At 37.5% G+C, this 22,732-nt stretch overlaps 1 protein-coding gene across 5 annotated transcripts in view; it reads right to left on the minus strand.

Moving 5' to 3' along the window:
* The window catches only part of BABAM2 (BRISC and BRCA1 A complex member 2), a 180,604-nt gene that overhangs the window by 41,380 nt on the left and 116,492 nt on the right, over positions 1 to 22,732 (minus strand). For all 5 annotated transcript variants that reach the window (XM_075042888.1, XM_075042885.1, XM_075042886.1 and 2 more), the window contains exons 8-9: positions 2,603 to 2,702; positions 543 to 613 (exon numbers count right to left, since the gene is read on the minus strand). In XM_075042888.1, coding sequence (XP_074898989.1) covers positions 543 to 613; positions 2,603 to 2,702 — 171 coding nt within the window. The remainder of the gene's footprint in view (positions 1 to 542; positions 614 to 2,602; positions 2,703 to 22,732) is intronic.

Raw genomic sequence — 22,732 nt, forward strand, 5'->3', positions numbered from 1 at the left:
TTAATTGGTTTGTGAAGATAATGTGTCATCATGGCAGGCCACGGACTTTTGAACTGCAGGAATTCAGTACAACCCGACAGCCCTTTCTCTCCTGAGACAAGATACTGCTCGGCAGTGGGAGCAGCTGGTCTCCCAGTCCTGCCTTTATGCCGAACAGTGGTTTCTGGCTCCTGCAAGACTTGGAAACGTACCTGCTTCCCTGTTCTTCCACCTCAGTCACTGCCTATTACTGTAAGACCCCTCCACAGTCATTTATTCAGAAATGAGCACATTTCTTTTGCTAAAGAAGAAAATTCCTACTCTCCTTTTCCCATCATCAGCTATTTTCTAGTAAAAACAGATCGGCAGCTGGCACAGAAGTGAAGTAACGATGAACTTCATTCCAGTACTGCTACAGAGAGACCATCTATACACATCACTCTGTGAAAAATGACCAGATTTCATCTTATCCAGTGGACAGCAGTCACACAGCCAAAGACCATGTGCAGAAAACAACACTTTGTCCCATGCTACAGAAAATAACGCATCAAAAGAAAACTTACGTTCCAAAGTGACTCAGGAAAGCTGCGATATACTCTCTTCTCTTATGGTATCCCTGAATAACATATTGTACCTTAAAAAAGAAAGAAACAAACAAATCCAGAGCTATAAAAAGATAAAAAAGCCAATGCTCCCAATTTGTCATATATTCCTCATTAAGGAAGACTTATGTTTGACACGGTAGTAGTTCTGAATCCTACATTTAGCTTGCATGATTTCCCTAAAGAATCCTAAAATGTTTTTAAAACAAACAGTGGATCTTGCACACAGAAAACCTTGTAAAGAAATCTCTTCACTCACTTTGGAGTGAAACTTAAGTCTTTCACAATATAAAGTGCTGTTTAACTGCACAAGAGTGAAGAAAAGAAATATACAACCTTGCCTTGCTGAAATTTCAGCAGGAAGCCACGATAGGCCAATCATAGTTACCTGAACTGACAGTTGCTTAAATGTCACAATAACATTCTGGTTATAAAAAAAAAAAAAAAAAAAAAAAGAGAGAGAGAAAAAACACAACTGATCTTGGGTGTTTTCTGAAGCATACACCTCCAACAAAATCTTCTTAACACTAAGCTCTCTCAGTGGTTTCATGCTGACTCAGGGATCCACCTACTCAACTGTGAGCATCAATTTCTGAGGCATTCTGGGTTTTGAAAGACTTCCATCCTGGCACAGAAAATCCAACAATGCTAAACTTGGAAGACTTAAGGCAAAATTCTCCTCTCACCTTATATGTTTTCTTAGTGATTTGAATGGGATTACTTAGCAGAACAGTGTGAACAGTGTTTGACCCATAACAGGAACAATGCGTGTGTTGTCAGAATGCAAGGCATCTGGTTTACAGCTGGTTACTTCCAAGTACTCACAGTACGGTTCCATATGTGATTCCCTATGTAAATCCCTTTGCCTTCCAGAATGAAAACTACCATTTAAAAAACCTTTTTTCCCCACTGAACATGAAAAGAACAGGAAGAATATTTTTCTTGGCTGTGGCAATACTAGAATTCCTTGGCTGGCAAATGCTTTCCTAAATTTTTTGAAAAAGCCTTGATACAATCATTGCTGAGAGCTATCTTGTACCCCTTAAAGTTAAATTCTATTTACAAATTGAGACTTATTTAATTTTATAAAAAACAACAATTATTTTGAACACTTTGTGTAAGATTTGAAATGTTATTTTAGGAAAAGGAAAACATATGATAAGTTTGCTTAAGTGACTTTGTTTAAGAAAGGATAAAAACAGTCCTGTGTACTTGCAGATTTTAAAAACAGAAAGTAATTTTAACAGAAAACCACAACAAAAACAACTCTAAAGATAGATTCCAAAATAATTATGGAAACACATTTTGAAGAACTTTTTCTAAAGGATAAAATTATTTTCCTCATTTGGACAATTAAAGGTAAAAATAATACACAAATACAAAGAGGAGGTCTGTAATAGGCAGATTTCTAGATGTTGGCCCCCAAACTTTCTTTTGAAAATTACACTTAAATAATGGAGAAGCTTTCAAAATACAATACTCACTCTTTTTTGTTTAAACAGTAAGCTAACTGGAACACAATCTTTTCAGTAACCTTAAGTAGCTATTACTATATAAATATCCAAATAGGCTGCCAATTCAGTTCTTTTGCATGAAACATCTGAGAAGAAAATCACTGAAAGTACTCAAAACCTACAATGATGACTATGGTATGAGAACTTCCAAGTGGAAGAAAAATATGCCAACTACACATTTGTATTTACTAGCAAAATAGTATGCTACAATGCAGTGCTGTATGAGACAACATTTTATCCTAAATCATAACATGCCACGGTAAGAAAAATCTGCTCCAGGATCAGATCCCAAACACTCTTGTTTACCTAAAAGAGTCATTATATTCATTGCCCTGCTTCGGTGCTCAGTTCTTATCAAGCAGGTATTCCTTGTGTAGTTCACCTTAAGTATGCCCTGCTTGGACTACCTGGCAGAAAAACTATGTCTATGGAAATGCTATAGTGTGTTACTGCAATACAGTACAGCACTTAAGGGAAAACAAAATTGAGTTCTCTTTACTAACCTACCTTGTTTGTTAGCAGCTGGCATACTTGGGGTACATAGTCAATAAGACAACCTCCACCAGGAAAGGCTGGGATGTGAAGGGCAGATGATCCTCCAAGCGCACTAGAAACAGAAGTTAATTTAACAGTACATTACACATACAGTCCATGGGATTTGAAAGTGATTTCTACACTGTCCTCTTTCCCTATGCTTAAAGTCAGAGGGCCATGATGACGAAGTGTATTTTATGCTGTGGTGATATAAAAAGTATTGAGTGATACCATCTACAAAAACCGGCTATACCATGACCCACTGTAATTAAACTACTGTAATCAAGAGTATCACTAATGCAAAGCATTCTGTCAGGAAATAGCTTTTTTGTTGTGAAGAGTTCTTTTTCTCAGCCCTCATCAATAAGATGTGGAGCACTGTAGTTAAGATATCTTGTGATTGTGGGAGGAGAGGACTTTGAGTCTTGAATTATTCAAAAAGCCACCTTTAGTCAAACCAGCTAAGAACACACAGAATAATTTGGACTGAGGATGGCCAGATGCATGTCAGCCATGCCATCTACTCCAATTTTGGGCCTCCCAGTACAACACAGATGTTAACCTACTAGATCAAAGGGGCAATGGTCCAGAAAGATTATTAGGTACATGATGTAAGGAGCGATACTGAAAGAAATGAGTTTGTTCGGTCTCTCTTAAGAGAACACTGGGGAGGGGGGGATATTAAAGAGGGGAGTTGAAGGCATATTATTACTGAAGGCATATTGATGCCTTCATTTACCTAATGGAAAAATATAGAGAAGATGGAGCTGGAGTCTTCTTGGAAGCACACAGTGACACGATGAAAGGCAATGAAGATGTGTTGCAACAAAGGAAGTTCTGGTTAGCTATTAGGAAAAACATTTTCACAATGAGAGTAATCAAATACTGGAAGACAGGCCCAGAGGGGCTGGGGAATCTCCATCCACAGACTTGCTGAAAGCTCACCTAAACAACTGCCATGAGCATGCTGATCTAAGCTGGCCCTGCTCTGAGGAGGGGCTTGGCCAGATAACCTGCAGAAATTGCCTCCAGTCTACATTATTTTATGATTATATTCCCTAATTTTATGATTTTGTTCATTCCCAGAAGGAAGTAACATGAACAAAGATATTAACTCTGTCCATGCTTAGACTGGAATGGTAGGAATCCACAGAAATAAAATAACTTCAGACATGTATTTAGGCATCTTAATCAAATGCCTTTATCATAGGACGGAAGACTGAAGCACGCCTGCTACTGCCAAGGATAATGGCTTCTTTGGTTGGGAAAGATCTAGCATTTTTTATTTAAATTGGGTTGTATAAGGCAACAACCAGCTGAAGTCCATGCTACTTTCTTTTAGCAGTACTGACCTAAATCTTTCTTACAGTCTTTTACCAGTCAAAAGGGATGTGAATTTGCATTACACACTGTGGTCTACATAATTCACTAAACATCCAGAACCTTGTTGGGTGCAATTAAAAAGCTTCAAAAGCTAAGTTACTTTGTGGCCTCCTGTTTACATGTTGTTTCCATGAAAAAATAAACTGGCTGGAAAGAAGGTTCTTCTCTGCAAAATAAGGCTCTTATTCTCCAGCAGAACCTGCCCTTGTATTTTCTTCAGTACTTGATAAGATATCACTTTGATAGGTATAAAGGTCTACAGTCGTACATCCCTTTGAAGGAACAGAGTCTACATAAATCAAAAAACCCCAAACTCATAATGAGGTATATGGAAATCTGCTACTCAGGCAAAACAGTCTGGGTTCAGCAGACTGTTCACCACATGGAACAGTTCTGCAGGTCTGGATTTTGCATATGCAGTGATGAAAAAGAAAAAAAAAAAGAAGCCTTGAGTACACCACAGCCACATAAAAAAAACCCAAACAAACTTTTCCAGCACAAGTAAGAGTTGAACAGGTTGGGGTTTTTTTGTTTGTTTTTTTTTTTTTTTTTAAAAACAGAATTCAGTTTCCTTGCTGCTACCCCCTTACTGAAAGTGCTCCCACAGGAATATAATTTTGCTACTTGTGGATGCTAAAAACAGTGAAGTGTGACTATTAGATTATTACTAAGTTGGAACATTTCTGAAACAGTAGTTTGCTCTTAGGAAACTGAAAGTATACTGGGTTCACCAGTCTTTAATGTTGGAGAATGAAAGACTTGCCCCCTCCTGGTATGTTACAAGTGGGTTGTGCACCTTACTTTAAGACCCTGGCTTTCAGTTCATTAAACTCCTTAAATGCTTATGTAAATATATCCATAAAAGCCTCCAATCTCATACACAGAGCAAATGGTACTGTCTCTTTTGCATCCTGCCTTGCCTCATTTGCAACCAAGTCCAAGTTTCCCCTCAGTATGGAGATACCACTGGAAATGCTCAGATGACCACAACAGGAATTACAGGCTCCTCTTTCGGTTACAATAGCAGGCATGAAATTAGGAATACTCTCCAACAGATTTCACATGCAAAAAAGCTTCCAATCCTATATCATCAGCTTCCAATAAATCTTCCAGATGGAATTATTATGATTTGTGAATAAGGGCTTCCCACTTTACCTGTATCCATCTTTTGAAAGTAGTCAATCCATAAAAACTTGTTGACATAAATGGGAATTCAATCCTTCTCAAATAAAAAACAGATGGCTACAAGGTGTGGTTTCTGAGAAAGAGGTCCCTCCACAGAAAGAAGGCTGGAAGTTCTAGTATAATTACCCTCTGAAAACAGAATAAAGCTGTACAATATGTAATTCATGTTCTGTAGAAATAATTATGGGTAGGGAAAATTAAGAGTGGACAGGCATCTTTGTTCCCTCTATTGGGTCAGAGAATTTGGTTATTAAATACTTTAATAAAATAATGTATTTACATAGGACCTTGCCTCTGACCATCTCAAAACTTCCTATAAACATTCAGCAATTAAGGTTCATCTGCCTTATGAAACCGACATGTATCTTCTATTTTTAAACACGTAAGGAAGCTATTGCTCAGTTTGATTTGACTGTGCTATACTATGTCTCTGTCCTGCCAAAGGAACATAACACTTGCAGTACTTCACAATCATGAGACAAGGCAAGAGGCTGTAATAATTCCTTTGACCCTATAATAAACCTGCAGCTGAAGAAAGAAGTGACTTACTCAACATCAAATAAGAAGGACCTGTAAAAGGTGCAAGGAAATATATAAAATGGAAAAAATCAGGCAAGGGAATTTCAGCATACGGCTCAGTATCTAATGTTGCTTTTTGAGGTCCCTCAAAGCCCAATCAAAAGAAAAGGTGTAGAAAAAGAAAAAATGCTGTAAGAAGTCTTTTATAGTCAAGGAAATTCTACTTGCCAAGAGATTCCACCAGTGCAAGCTGAAGATTCCTGCATGTCAGACCTGCTTTCCAGATAGTCAAGCCTCTTGGGGGATAGATCTTACCTCTGTTTGTGAATAAGCTTTTCCTTCTTGGTATCATTGTTATACACTCCTCATAAATAAAACATTTTTATACCCAGGAATAAAAACAACTATAACATCACACTATCAGGTTTGGTGACATTCATTGCATCAAGATGACCAAAAAAACCACCCCCAAACAAAAACCCATCAAGAGATAGGATGCAAAAGTTATTTTGTTTTTATACACAGACAAATTAATTAATATTGCTACTCTACAGCTGCCAGAGTAAGTCTAGTTTCAGCACAACCAATTGAGCTGTGTTTGATTTTTACACTTCTTTTTTTCCAGTAACCTGCTCTTTAAAGGCTAAAATTCTAACAGATTCTTATAGTGGCTTTCTGTAATTTATCATAATTCACAAAGCAACAGTCTTAGTGAATGCTACTTCATAAGGACCGGTACGGGATGAAGATAAATACATGGTAAATCTACCTATCTATGAGATAAGCTTGCATGAACATGTTGGAACCAGAGACAAAGAACTGTTGGACTCAGCATTTTATTCACTTGCTGTTACTCTAAACCTACTCAGCTCTGCAAACCAACTTCACCTCATTTTAAGATGGACCAGAGACTCCTTTGCAGCAAGTTGTGGGTGCTGGTCTCTTCTGTCAGGTGGCTGGAGATAGGACGAGAGGAAATGGCCTCAAGTTGAGGCAAGGGAGATATAGGTTAGATATTGGGGAAAAATTTTTTTACTGAGAGAGTTGTCGGACATTGGAGTAGGCTGCCCAGGGAAGTGGTTGGGTCACCATCCCTGGAGGTATTAAAAAAGCGAGTAGATAGGGTACTTCAGGACATGGTTTAGTGGGCATGGTTGATGGTTGGACTCGATGATCTTGAAGGTCTTTTCCAACCTAAATGATTCTATGATTCTGTAGGTTCCTGCCTTCCTGGGTTTCCAGTGTGTCAGACAATGTGGTTTTGATCCACAGCCTGTGAATTAAACTGGATTTTGTGTTGGACCCAGTACTGAATTCAACAAGAGCAGCACTCAGCCTGCATTAATAGCAGTTTTATTCTGTGGCACACTGAAATACAAGTGCAGGGAGTGTAGCTGGATGACATTTACATTTCTGCTGTTGACTGGTGCATTCCAAGTGACTTGCTCTGTCTGTCTCTCAATGGATCTATTTATTCAGGCCTGCATATAAAATGCAAAATTCTTTCCCATTTCTTGATAGCTTATAATTACATTAAAATGTCTTTCTCAAGAAATGATCCCCCCCCCCCCCCCAAAAAGGGGGGGGCGGGGCATAGCATTAATTCACAGGTTTACAGAAGTGACTGGTTTTGTTCCTAAGTATGTGTAAAGAACCAGTTACTTCCCCGTCCTGAAAAACATCACTTCACTGCGAAGAAGAGTGCTTCCAAGTCTCAAGCTCAGAAGACTGGGTGGTTTTCCAAGGCAGACGTAAAGGCACAAAGGAAGATGCTCATACTCCAACCCCTACCCTACAACTCCCCCCATGGTCTCTTGGGCCTGCCTAGCTCCCCTAAACTCCTTTCATTCACACCACCTCTTCCCTTCAACCTGTTCTGTGTTCCCCTTTCTCTGAGCAGAAAAATGTAGGTTTCTCTAGATTGATGGGAAACTTTTGAGCTGAGTCTGAAAAACGAAGAGGGTCATGCATGAATAAAAATATCATGGTTTATAAAGTTACATGCTAACACAGGTTATGGTACTACCGTTAGCACCCATATAGATAGTATTACATGTGTTCATTTGGCACGCACACTCTCTCTCTCTTTTGCCTTTATATGGTACCATTCCTCATCTCCAAAATTGCACAAGATTTTCTTTGAAAGAAGTATGACAAAGAAAAGAACATCTAAGAAAAAGTTTCAGACTCTTAAAAGGAGATACCTTGCACAATGGCAGGAGGAAACAGTAAAAAACGTGTATTTGGGAAGGAGTTTCAGCACTGTAAGAAGAATCATTTCTATCCCTGAATACAGTGTGAACATAGCATTACAGGCTTTATACTAAAAGAAAGTGGTACATAATACTGATTGCACTCAACAATGTTCCTAATCCAATGCATTCTTTCTCCAAAACCCACATAAAATAGGGAAATGACAATTTCAACGATCGTGAACAATACAGCTGAAGATTTGTCTAGCTTTGAAAATGTAAATAAACAAAAAACTTGCCTCTGCATGGAAAGACTTTTTATACTGGTTTAAAATAACTAAGAGCTTTTCTCTCAGCGTGGCCAATGTTAAAACATGTTCAAATCTACGTACTAGTGATAGAAAGTAGACTTTAGACTTTATAGCCCTTGCTTTTACCAGTATACACCCTTCTTAACTCTCTGTAAGTTTTCATCTGCCTTATTTTGAAAATGAAGCACATTGCAGACCTACACAAGCATTTAAAGGGTTTATTACTCATGATGGCTATAAGCAAGAGTAGCCCGAAGCATGTGGAAAGAAATTCCCTTCTTTTTGCTCTTCTTTCCTGTTTTGAGACTCATGTTATGGGCTTTGATCTCCTTCCCTGTTCTCTTTCTCCTTTGTTGCTAAAGTAAATAGTTTACTTTTTTTTTTCTTTTGCAGTTTCATCACTTTAGTGCATTACACCATTTGGCACAGGAGACATGAGGAACCACATCAAATAAAAGCACGTGACCACAAAAGTTGCCTTACCAACCATGATCCCAGATTTGCTGTCAGTTTACCATTTTTCAGACTTGCTTGACCGTAACCAAATCTTCCTTATCACATGAACAATGTGGTGCTTGGCAGAAGCCTTGGGATAGTGCTTCAATCAGCAATACAGAGTTTAACAGTAAAATAACAGAACATTACTCTTGTTACTGAAAAATTGGTCAGTCTAGGCTTGCGACAGTGTTTTCTCCCCTTTCTAGTAATACTCCATTTAAAGCAAATTAATTAATAGATTGCTTGTCCACTCAAATCTACTATAAGGTAAAGTTTGGCCACAAAAAAAGTTTCCATTCTATTTTCGAATAAACAATTTTCACTTATAATTATTTCTAGTTCAACATTGGTAAAACACAAATGTATGTTTTCAGCTAACATATAATCTGAGGTATCTACATTGTTGAGTGTACAGAAAAAAAATACAATCACAAATAGACCTAGAGAGAAAACTATGCCAAATCCACTTATTTGGAGAAAGAATCCCAGTCAAACTCAGACTAAAAATCTGACCATCTTGACCTACCAGAGGTTCAGGTTAAATACCTCTGAGCTCCTTCTAACTAGTAACTGGAAAAAAAGTATGAAATAATCACTGTAAAAAGCAAATACTGAAACCAAAATGTATTTTAGTTTCACAGACTGTGCAGAAAACTGCAGGTCAGACTTGCTGAGCTTTATTTGCAGCTCTTACGCTGACTTCACATGTTCTAGCAAATTATTGCAACCAGTTTGCTTCTCTGCTTGCCCACCTATAATGTCCAGATGCTTACACTGAAGTACACTTAACATTCATAGAATAGTATAAAAGCTGTTTGGGTTATTCCAACTTCTGTATTCTGCTGAAGGTAAATTTGTAAAAAAAAAAAAAGGCAGTTTTCTATAACGTATTTCCCATTTTAGACAAAGTGGCTATACCAAAGAAAGATTTACATTAACTGTACAGATTCTGGGTTCTAGCAGACTTTAACCTAACAAACCATAGGCACATGTAACCTAACTTACACACAAACCATAGCTTGGGTGATCCAACATTGAGAGATTTATGGGGAGAGAAGCTCTGGCCCCAGGATTCTACTCCTCCTTGAGGAAAAAAACCCAAGCAGCATGAGATAAATAGATAGCTAACCCTATAGTTAAATTAGAGTATGTTTCTTTTCTTCCCTTCCCTGGCCAGACTCAGAGCTGGAAGGAGAAAAAACAGATACCCTTGCAGCTTTTCTTACTGCTACTTGATAGTATAAAAATCTGAAAACGCTAGTATTTCCTCTGTAGGAAGGAAATGAGAATATGAGAATCCATATCAAATGATGCATAAAGGGCACTGAGAGGTTTCCACTGATGTGTTGAATGAGTGAAAACCTGGGCTGCCAGCGATGGAAAAGGGAGCTCTCCACTGTCCTCAGACATGGCATTCTCTGAAGAAAAAAAACATGCAAGGATAATTTATTACCCAGCTGATCAGACACTTCATGTTACACAATGGTAGCACGTGGTATACAAGCACTCTGCCTACAACAGTCATCACACATTGCTTTCTTCTCCAGGTAAGGGGACCTGCTTCTATAAATTGATCCATAGCTTACAACAGACAGCCTGGGCAGGCAGGCAGCCCAGCAGAATCAATTGCCCTCTGGGACCTCCATCATACCTCAAGGTACAAACTTCAGGAAAAGTCCAACAGAACTTATCAGCAAGGCTTCAATGTATGCAGTGGTTTAAAATACAGGTTAACTTAAGTGGTATCAACAATATCACTCTATAAAACACCACACAATATAGAAATTTTGGTCACTTATTCATTCTGACAACATAAAACCAAAGTGAAAAGTATAAAAGCAATATATTCCAAACTCATTCAAAGTATTACAAACCCCCTTATGCTTAAAATATAGAATTATTTTTCATAATACAGTACAAACAGGTTCAAAAAGTTCCGCAGGCTATAAAGCGAGTGTAATTCTCTCTTACAGGGCTCAAAAATTGACAAATATTGCTTTTGTGTTGCAACTTACCACATTTATGCTCCCCCTCAGTTTTCCGCAAAAACCCCTATAGCACGGAGTATTACAAAGGTAACATGCTCAGTCATTTAGGGCAAATAATAATGAGAATCCATATCAAGTGATGCAAGAACTGAATTTAGGGACACTTTTTATGATCTCAAAAAAGTAGTTTTGTCGACGTTCCCCCCCCCCCCCCCCCCCAAAATGTATTAGTTATTAATTCTCCATCAGGACAGTATTATTTAAGGAAAACAATTATAAGAAAACCTGAAGAAATTACTAGATGCCTCATGGTTTAAACAGGAGGGGATGGTTCCTGCCTTAAAGAACTTTCGCAGTCCAGTATTTCACACTACATAGCACAGTGAGAAACTGAAAAGCAGGGACTGAACGACAGGGGTTGCAGCAAGGAGACTTAAGACTTCAACACTTACAATGGAGAAATATTTATTTCCAAAGCATTTTGCGTATTTCTTAAAGTAATCTTGGCAGCAAATTAATAGAAATCTGAGTAACGAGTGAAGAAAAGTCAGAGAGTTACACAGAGAATTAAATGCAATGAGGAAATAACAGCCAAAAAAGCCACAAACGATCAGAAAAAGTTGTAGGAAAGAAAGGCAGACAAATGGAGCAGCAGCAAACATTACTGAACAAAAAAGGTACAGATAAGATAAGCAACCTGGGCAGATAAGAAAAGAAAGAGAACACTGTGCAGTACTATTTTGTTTTTACTTCCAAAGAAGTTAAAAAAGCAGTAAGTGAAGATTAAAGAAATCATTTAAGATGCCAGGAGAAAGACCATGTAGCCTAACCTACTGTGACTGTCTTGTGTATGGATCGCAGGAAGAAGAGCAAGTGTGAAAGAGGCTGGAGACTTGTCACAACTAAGGCAGAACAAGATTTTGGCTGAAGAAAGAGTGAACTGTAAACTAATTGCAACACTTTTTCACCCTGCACTGACTTGAGATGCCAACACAAAACTGGGAACTTGTTTAAAATGATGCACTATCCCCATTTCTCCTTCACATGGACTGTGAAGGAGGAAAAGTTGAGTCTGTTACCTGAAAATTTACTTTTCAAACTCCTGTTCTTCAGCAACATACTTTTAATGGCATTACCTGTTTTGCAGATATATTTATAACCACCTTAACTGTGAATATATTGAAGGTTGTCTAAGTAGCAGGTAAAATAGTACTGTGCATTGGCTCTTCTGCTTCAAGGGAAAAATGTATTGACTTGAAGTGCTGTCTCAAAGGAACTAAAAATGGCTTACGCATAGTATTAAGGCAGGAGCTGGGAATTGTAAACTTTTGCATAATCAAGTAAAAGACGACTAGAGCGCGGGTATGCTGTGGACGGTATTCTCCTCTGAAACAGCAGGACTCAATAAATTAATGAAAGAATTGAGGATTTATTTATGGTGAGGATCACTAGAAATTGCTCTGCACTGAAGCCTGGGTGGTATGTTACACAGTGCTGATCTGCTCTTTTGTAATCCACTTTGGTTTAGTGATGGAGATCTCTCAAACAATCCCATTGAACAGAGTATTTATTGCAAATCCATGTGAATCTTCTCTTATTACATAAATGAATAACTGTTCTAAGATGGTATCAGTTATATTTACAAATATATGCCCTATGTACCTGTAATTTCTTATCAATCTTCTGGCATGCATTCAATAACATCCAGCTTATTATATTATGACTGTTCACATGGCAGGTAATTTTCTAGTACTTGTACTAAACCCAGCTAACCAGCAGTGTCTTCATCATGAAGCAGAAAAAATGAGTCTCAAAAAACTGCATGATTCCATTGCCTTCCCTGCTTACTATTTTCACCTTTTTCTGAAGAACAGTCATTTCCTATAACTTGCAGCCTTTTACGTTTTATGATTGCACTTGCATATATTGATCCTTATTTTATTTATGTTCCCTAATCTACTAGTCAAATTACAATAATTATCTCTTGCTGTTAACCTTTTCCTGATATTGCTTAGCACCTAGCACTTCCAGGGACTTAGTCATTTTGCAAGCATGCTACTTTTTGCCTCTGTGCTAAAATAGTGCTGTGTTGTAGACTTCTCCCACATAATCAAATTTTTTCAGTTCTCCTTAGGCCAGACAGTAATCCTCATCTGTGGATCTCTTCTATCTGGAGAAACATTTCCTGTAAGAAACATCCTGTCCCCTGCATCATCAGCATCACATTTGATTAGCTTACATGAAGAATGAGAAATGCAAAGTAGTGAAAGGATAAGAAATCTTGCAGAAAAATTTCAGAAATGAAATAAGAGCAATATGCTGGAAAACTTCTGGATATGAAGTTGAGCATTTGGTCATCTATAAGAATGCCCAAGGGAGGAAGAAAGTTAGAGGAGAAAAATGTTTTTCTTTCATGTATCTGGCTTCTGACGCTGATTTCCACGTGCACGCAGCATGATTAAGTGGCATTCTTGCTCAGATCTTGAAATTGTCTTTATCTTATGTTCACAAACAATATGGAATGCTACAAGTCTGGTCTGGTGCTCCTGCTAAATGCTCCAAGAGGCCCAGTGACCTCAGGTTTTATGTAAGCCAAATACATTCACATATGGACTCAAGGCAAGAGAATGTAATTTTTTCATGTAAACACAGTCACTGTGGTTTGACAAGCTAATAAGAACCATGTTAAACCCTTACTCATTTTGTTAAATGAGTGTCATCTTGTTAGATGATACAAATCTGCTCGGATGGTTTTTACAGCCCCTTTCAGAATCCTTACCACAAGCATTTGGGTAAGTGTGTTTTGTTCCTATGAACATAAATAATTCAATATTAATCCTAATATATTCTCTTCAAAACAGAGGAAAGCAGAGCTATGCATCACATTGTACAAACACAGCCTTTGGTAGGTGGAAAGACTGGGAATAATTCTCATAAGAAAACACTGGCACTTTGAAACCCTGGTTTACATCAGAGGTAACAAAGGTTCCTTCTGTAACAAGGTAGACACAGGCCTATTTTTAAAACGAAAAAAGAAAGGCAGAAAATAAAACCACAGGTCTTCATCATGTTAAAATCAAAGCAGGGACCCCATACACGCAGAAGAAACTGGAAATTTTGTAATATGTAACTTACAGCAGCGCATTGTTGGGTCAAAAGGTGAATACAAGCATTCCCAGGATTTATTTTCACTGATGCCTGATTTTGTTCATGGAACAGTTTCATTACAGCACGTGCTGCAAGACAAAGACTGGAGCAAAAACCATTTTCACAAAGATTACCCTCTTCCCAGAAGAGATTTTGAATGCATATTATAGTGCACACACAGACATCAGTCAGGCCTGAGTCAAATGTACACACTTGCATCCCTAAATCTCCTTTAATGCAGGCCCTCTTTCCCTTAGAAACTGCAAATACTTACATGGTCACTGAAAGACAAGAACTCCAACTTTATGTAGTACACCTGATCACCTTTTAAGGGTTTGATTACTATTACTTAATGTTTAAGGGCTTGAGTGCATTTCCAAGTTAAGTGCTTAGATAATGGAGTGGCCTAAACGGTATCTGCAGGCAGATATATTTACAAATAAATATCAGATGCTTTGATAAACTAGCCTTTTTAGTTGAAGAATGAGATTTTCAGAAAGCTTGTCAGGTTTTAAATCATTTACGTTCTGTCTTATTAAAAGACTGAAGATATTAGGATTCTACATCTAGAATAGCTTCCTAAATTAAGTGTTTTCTTTTTGGAAATTATATTAAGGCTCTTGAATCCTACAGATACGTTAAAAAAAAAAAAGTTACACTGCCTCAAGGACTAATCAGAGAAGTTTTAAATAGGAATAATGAAGGAATGGATTAAAATACGAAACAGCATCAACCTTGCTTTCCTGCTCCATCCTCTTAAAATGTTTGAACACCATTTCTCTCTTTGTTTTCTTTCCCAGCTAGTTCTTCCCTCTATCCCTTAGCACTAACTAATTAGTGTATCTGGTACTAAATGTATCAGCTATGCCAGTGTAAAACCAATACTGCTACAAATACACTCTAAAAGGATAACTAAAAAAGGTAAAATAAGTAATTGAATGAGGCACATTCTATGAACTAAAATTAAAATTCACAAGAGATGAGAACTTCTTCAAAGAAACCTTTCTGTCAATGGCAGCTTATTTGCAAGTCAAAGATCTACCACTGGTCAGTAGAGACTTTTTTTACCAAGATAAACCGTGTAATGAATCCCATTATATTAACACTTGTTTGCTCCAACTTCCTGACACCTAACTGTTAATTTATTAGTTATATTGAGACTTCTAGATTGTAGACTGATAATCACTCAATCTGATGAAGACTATGATGTCTTGCCAGTATTTCTATATGTTCTTTTATAAAGTTCTTCCATAAAGGAATACATTTTTCTCCCTTGTTTCTTTAAAAAACCCCAAAACTTCTGTATTGTATGCAATGATCTCCTAAAAGTATCAGGTTTTTTTTTGACTTGACATTTAAATGAACTCTAACAGAACTCTTCCTTCACTCAAATAACTTCAACAATCTAGCAAGTTTTCACCCATTATACAATATATGGGACAATATTTTTACTTATTAAATCATAAGTGGAGTGGCTGCTAACACTGTACTCTGTGTGCCCATGATTAGGAAGCTGTTGCAGTTATCTTGTATGGCTAAATAACAGAATGTGGTTATCAACGAGTTACAGAAAAAGAATTTATGCCCAAGGTGAAAATATTCTAATTTTTTGGCTGAGAATGTTTATATTGTAATTGTCTGTGGCTGTTTCTACCAGCAATAAATATTAGCATGGTGTTGGAATCTCCTGTGTTATCTGTGTATATGTCTGTACTTTTATTTCTTTGTAGTTCTTTAAAGTTTGATTTCTAAAGTCCTTAAGAAAGAGGCTATATTACCAAACAGTTTGATTTCCCTCACCACCTCCATCCCTGTCACTGAATGACATGACTGGCAACCTGTAGCTTGCATGATGAACTTTTTCAAAGTTGTGTTAATGCCATTTGATAAATCACTGTAACTACAAAACAAGCTACAGTAATATATCTAAAACTGTACAAACTAAAATTGATTGTTTCCTCTTCAAGATTTCTTCTTCACATGTGCCTGCTTTAAGTTTATGATCTTCCACTTTAATCTCAAGTCACTAGACTGCACTGGAAGCCACAAATTCTGTGGTTTAATCCCATACTTTCAGAAGGCTATACCTCTTCATGATACAACTCATAATTAATGTTTGCTACTTCCTTGGGATAATCCAGTGCAAATTTGACATTCTTTAAGCCAGAAAAGAGACATGGCTAAGAGTGGCAGAAAAAACATGGAGCATCAGAAGATTATTTAAAAATAAAAGCACTGAAATAGCACTACATATCTTGTTAAAATACTTTTCACCCTAAGGATGTAAAGTGTTTCTACAACACATAATACAACTCCTGTATAGTGCAGAGACTGCTTCAAATCCTTTCACATACAATTTGTGATACAATTTATGTCAGGGAATGAATACTATTATATGCTACTAAAAGCAAAGTAGAACTCACGACTACTTCAGAAGCTGAGTAAGACCAGAATTTCTCAAGGAGGTCCTCAGCATAAGTTTACTATTGAGTCATTTCAGTTTATCCAAAATTCTTCCTTCCATCAACTAACATCACAGTGTCAACAAAATCCCTTGGATACTTGCTGCTAAGGCAGGTTACCCATTTTCTCACTTTACAAAATTTAAAGATGACGTTGCACACTGTCTACACTACCTATCTATAATTGCAGAAGCACATGATTGCGGACCTAGACAACTTTGCGTGCTTTTTTTATTCTGAAGATTTGTTGCTCACAGAAGTTATTTTTGAATTGACTAAAGAATGTAAAAAATGAAACCTTCAGTATTATTTAAATCTATAAATAGTATTTTAGAATTCTAGTTTACCTGCTAAGCCCAGAGCAGGAATAGCTCATTTGGGGCTTCTACATGCTTAGGTTATTATTTTATTGTGAAGACTGAAGTTCTCAGAAATCATATGCTCTTTGCTTTTTCTTCTGTTTCCTGTCTTCAGCATACAGGCCATCATTGGATGTTTTTAAGTGAATTATAATGAATGTGTTAGCTTATGAAGATTTTAGGTCTGCTGCAAAGTTGGAGTAAAAAAGAAAATAACAAACTGACCCTACAAGAACAAAAAAAATACAGTTCTGAATTTAAATCTAAACCTTTCTGTATATAGCCTCTGTTCATTGGGCTTCCTTCTTCCAAATGTCTGGAGGCCTTGCCTTTAATAACTACTACTATAGTTAGTGTTTCTTCGGCTACTGGTCAATTTTAGTTTTCCTTAAAAATTGCAGGGGTTACACTGACACCAGAGAAATCTTACTCATCTCCCTCTTCCAGATTTTCCATCTTTCACTAAGAGGTCAGGGTGACGATGCAGTTCCAGGATAGTATACATGCCCAATTTCACTTCAGATTAAGAATCAGCCAGAAGGTTTAAAAAAAAGCAGCTGGTTTGTAATGCAAATGAGGGAATGATATATTTGATCCTCTTTTACTTAGGTAAATTCTTATCCACCTTGGTTTAAAATAGAAATGTGCTTAGAACCATATGATTTGGATCTACTGTACCTAATAATATTGTTTTCATGCTGAAAAAGTAAGCAATAGTGAGATGCTATCTTTAAAAAAAATATCTAATTCTGACTTCAGGAAGGACAGCAAATCCAAGAATTGCTCTTTGTTTATCCTCCTTTAAATACACCAGTTCAAACTTGGCTTTTGTATATACTGGATACAATGCACTATATACAGATTTTTGTTATTATAACCTTGAACATGTAAATCCTTATCTGAATGTCTATTGGAATTTGGCGATAAAATGAGATACTGCCTTTACCCATATAACCACCTGCATCTGTATGAACTTCACACACATGTACATATACAAAATGTGTAATAGTAAGTCAAATAACACTTTTTTCTTTTTCCAAAAATCCCCAAAGAATCACAATTTCAAAGTTTAGTCCCCACATCAATAGTAATTTGGTCCTCTTTGGCACATGTGCCATAACACCACAATGTTACCAATGTTAATGCCATACCAATATGATGACCTGCTAAAGGTTGATGAATTATTTCTTTATATTGCATAAGTTTTATGTGTGAAAACATCAGCTATAACATTCGAAGGATGTAATCTCTGGATTTTGTTTATTCTTCAATACCTGCCATTTAATGTTTACCTATCCGTATTTGCTTATATCAGGACTATTCACAGCATAAATAACAAAAAAGTTCATGGGTAGCACAGTAACAAAGTTTGGTTTCCAATGGACTTCTACACTGCATCGGATTGAGTTGTGTTAAAGCCACAGCACAGCATGAGCTCACTCCTTATTAAACATCAGAGAAACCACACAGGAAAGATGTCCTAAATGCCTTTGCCAAAGGAAAAGCTTCAAACGGTGTTCATGCCTTGTAAGACATCAGAGAATACATTCAGGGTACAAATCTTGACTGAAGAGAGGGGTTTTTTTCTGATGTTTAATAAGGCATGAATTCTGACTGAAGCAGTTCCTAGGATTAGAATATTCATAATTTATTTCTCCCCTATTGACTCTCTGTTCACAGAATACAGTTACGCAGGGGCTTCAGCCTTTCATTCAGGTGGCAGTAACAGAACCTGCCTCTTCTAAGTGGTTATATTCCTGAAACCATAGAAACTTTGTATTTTCAAGACTTGTACCCTCCTGCCAAATTTTTTAAAAATTGGCCATCAGGCTCAAAAAAGGTTTGTAGGGCAGAAATGACAGATACATGTATGCACAGACAATGTGATCATACTATTTTATAGGAAAGAAAATTCATTTTCTTAAGAAGCCAGATTAAAAAATAACCACGGTTTCCCACCACACAAAGTATCTAAGGAGGAATTATGATTCCATTGAAGTCCTTGGCAGAGCTTACTGGCAGGAAGAGAGCCAAGACCTCACCCTCAGCCTATGCAGAAAACTACAGCAATTAAAAAAAAAAAAAGTCCCCCAAAACCAACCCCATTAACACGAAAGCTTAAATAAAAAAGTGAAAACCAACTGATTAAATTCACATTGCACATACAATTCAGAAAGATGAACAGTTTTTCTTCAGATGCTTCCTGAATAAGAACAAGCATAGGAAATTTTATCCCATTAGGTAAATCATTTGTCAAAACCACTGTTGTGAGAGCTTCTACAAATGCTTTCTTAACCACAACCCTAGGACTGCTAATATAATACTAGCAATCTACTTTCTTTACCATTAGGGCACACAGGTGCATACTTAAAAGAATAAGTTCATATGAAGTTCTGTAAACCTGAGGTGCTGGAGGAGGGTATAACTTGACACTGTCACAGAAAAAATATTGATGCCTCTGAGTGAGGAAAATCTGAATCGGTAAGACAAATATGCTTAGTCCTAAGGAATCTTCAAAACAGTACTCATTTGAAGCAGTTATCTCATATGGAAAACCTCAGTCCACACCTGAAAAACTTCTAAATAAAAGAAACAAAAGAAAAATATTTGTAATAGAAACCATGGAGGCAATTTCCAACTGCAGCAAATTTCAAAGGTTCTTAGCTCTCCCAGCTTCCAGCTTTACTGGAAAGCAGGACTTGCTTAATACCACTGAAAATATCTGACAAACTCCTTTTAGTTTAAGTTTAGAGATATGACCTTTTCCGCCCCCCAAAGCTCCAGAGCAGGAATCTATTAGTCTTCATAGTTCAGTTTTGGACATGTTATGTATTTATGAATCTCTTCTTGGGCAGTACCCAGACTGTAAAATTTAAAAGTGTCCACCAGCCAGTTTTAGCTTTTGCTTTTTTTTTTTTTTTTTTTTTTGAGCTGGGAGCTTGTAGTAGAGAAAAAGCTCTGGGGATTTCTGGTAGTTTCACAGTAAGTTTACTAATCTTGCTCAGTGGGTGGGAAAAGAAGGTGAGTGAATCATCACAGGGAAAAGAATGGTCAAAACACCAGAAGGTGATTAAAACTTGCCTATGTTCACTGGGTACAGCAGAAAATACAGAAGTTTTACCACCATTTCTTAAGTTAGAAAAGGTTTTTGCACTCTGCCCATCTCTTCCAGTTTGAATTTAAAAAATATAAACACTAAATGCATGTCAGGGAAGGTCCTGGTTTTCCAGAAACCAGTTCTCCTCATGTATTATCCAACCCCAATGCTATCTAAAAAACATTGTACAAGGAGCTACTGGTAGATGTCCTTGCTGTTTTTGTTTCTTCCACCACTTGTCTTTTCAGAAAACACTGAGCAGATTTTTCTGTTCTTATACACTACAGAGAAAAGGAAAAAAGAAACAGGAACCTGCTCTCAGAGGGTTCTGTCTAGCAAGATCTTCTAGTAAAAGCTACCCACTGTTTGATTTGCTACTGATTTACTGTAAAACGACTGCCTGTTTTGCAAGGAGAGTTAGCTCTTGCAGAACAAAACCCCTCCAGCACAAATCAGAAATGCTGCTGTTCACATGTATTTGAACTGTTACAACAACTCTCTGGACATTAAACTGTTTCCATTTTGATGAGCGCACAGGATACCCCTGAATGTAGTTCTACTACTCACTGTTTTTTTTTAACTTCCCTTTAGTTTCTCATAAGGATGCGCAAAGACTGGTCATCCCATGTTGGAGTCAATGCAGGTCATCTCCAGCACTGTGCTCTCTGTTGCACTGATGATGGGCACCACAAGGGAAAACTCACTGGAAATTCAACATTAACACACAGTATCCTAAGAGCCACCTGTGTCCAGAGAATCACCACCAGTGTTTTTAAGCACAGCAATGATAACGTTTTCCACTCAGACAAAACCAAGTTAAAGGAGGTGGCCATGGAAATGACAAATACATGATGAAAGCTGGGTTTTGCTCCTGTGAGGGCTTCCCTAAGTTTTAGGCAAATGGGTAAAGTCCTCATTTCAGAACCTCCCTCCCAGCACGTATGCGTGCACATGCACTATGTAAAAGCTATACTGATTCCTTCCCAGCTAGGGGTAGTCCTGTCTCACACACCTACTGCAGCTCTTTGAAAGAGTTGTGAAGAGCTGTGAGTAAATAATTAGCTCTAACAGTGGAGTTAAGTCAGCAGGGGGGTTCAGCAGTGACTTGCGTTGTTCAAAATGTTCATAAATGACCTGGCAAACAGGTGAGCTGTCAGGTGGCAGTCCAGTGACAGTGTTATTGAGGGTAGTCAAGACAAGTTTCAACCATGAAGAGTAATAAATGGGCTTTGAAGCAGAAGAACTGGATAACAGCAAGAAATAGGATATTTAACACAGACAAATATGAAATTATGAACGTGCAAAAACCAATCCTAAGTGAATACATAAAATGATAGACACCAAGCTGAACATTCAGCTGATCTCAGGGTTATGACTGACTGTTCAGTTAAAATGTCAGCTCAGCACCAAATTAAAAGCCAAAACAAAAAGAAGTATGGGATTATGAGGAAAGAAGTAGAGAGCTGTCTGCAGGACGACTCAGTCTGGAAGGCAGAAAATGAGGGCAGGAGCATGACTGAGAACCATAGCATAATGAGTAATGTGGAAGATGTGAATAAGCATTGATTAATTGCCATCTCTTCCAATACAAGCGTAGCAGTCAGCATTACACCAAGCTAACAGAAGCTAGGTTCAAAACCAAAAGGAGGTAGATCTTCATGCAAGATGTAGTGGAGCTGTGAAACTCCCCATTGCAGTATGTTCAAAGGGTAGGCTGAACAAGTCCATGGAAGAGAAATTCATTCAGGATTACTGAATACACATGAATCAAAGTCCCTGAGCCACCATGGCTTAGGGCTGGAGAACTACTAGGGCAATATATTCTAAGCACTAGCCCTGTTTCTATAAACTTTGCTATCACTTTGCACACATGTGTGATCTTCTAGTTGGGCAACATATTTAGGTGCTACTGCAAGGTAGTTTACAGTAATAAATTTTAATCACAAACACATATCTCTATTAACATGAAAAAATTAAAAGGATTGTCACGGTATTATATGATTAAAATAGATACTAATTGTTTAAATGACAGGGTTTGCTTAAAAATGTAATGAAAGTAGTTGTAAGTGTAACCTGAACTAATGGGGGGAAAAAAGGCAGAACTTTAGAAAGGTTTTATCCCCCCTCCAAGAAGATTTTAAAGTAGCTTATTTTATGATCAGCAAAATGAAAGGTGGTATATTTTCAAAGAGCTTTAGATTTGATAAAAAGAATGAAACACTGAAATAAAGATCCTGCTTTGCATACCTCAATAGCTCTGCAACAGTGACCTGACTTGTCCAACATGAACTCAGGCTGGGTGGAACATCTGGAAAACCACCCTATCTGAAGGTGTAGGACCCTGCCCTCTTCTGCAAGTACAAATGATATGCCAGGGATCATTATGATGTTTTTAAAAATACACAGCTCTGCAAAATCTACTCTGCTAGCTTCCCCACCCCAGCTTAACATACAATCCCTCTGACAGTATCAACAGTTGCCTAACGTTACATTTCACATACCACCACAATTTGGATGGCATGTGCTTGTTTGAAAGAGAATTTCAAACACAAACAGTTACTGAGATGAGGTTTAAGAGAATAGTTAAGGAAGTAAACTGAGAATCAAGGTTACAAAATGGCTCTATTCATTCCTCTGCGGGGATGAAACAGTATGAACAAAACAACCAAACCCCAAATACTATTTACTTTGGGAAATGGAGTATGTCAAACTTCTCAGAGTACGTGGAGTCAACTAAGGACACAATTAGCCTAAAGACACCACCACCAAATTCCAATGCACAGTGATATCACTGCATGCAGGTACAGCTGGCTGCAAGATCCCAGGAGAGGAATGCAAGCAAATCACATGCCCCAAACACAGCGGTGATTTAGGCATGCACTTATGCACTAGTGAAGATCCACTTACAGGCAACGCTGGAGTTGTGATTAAAGGTCTTATAGAAATCACAAACATTGCTGCT

The sequence above is a fragment of the Buteo buteo genome, chromosome 12, assembly GCF_964188355.1.
Source record: "Buteo buteo chromosome 12, bButBut1.hap1.1, whole genome shotgun sequence".
NCBI lineage: Eukaryota > Metazoa > Chordata > Aves > Accipitriformes > Accipitridae > Buteo > Buteo buteo.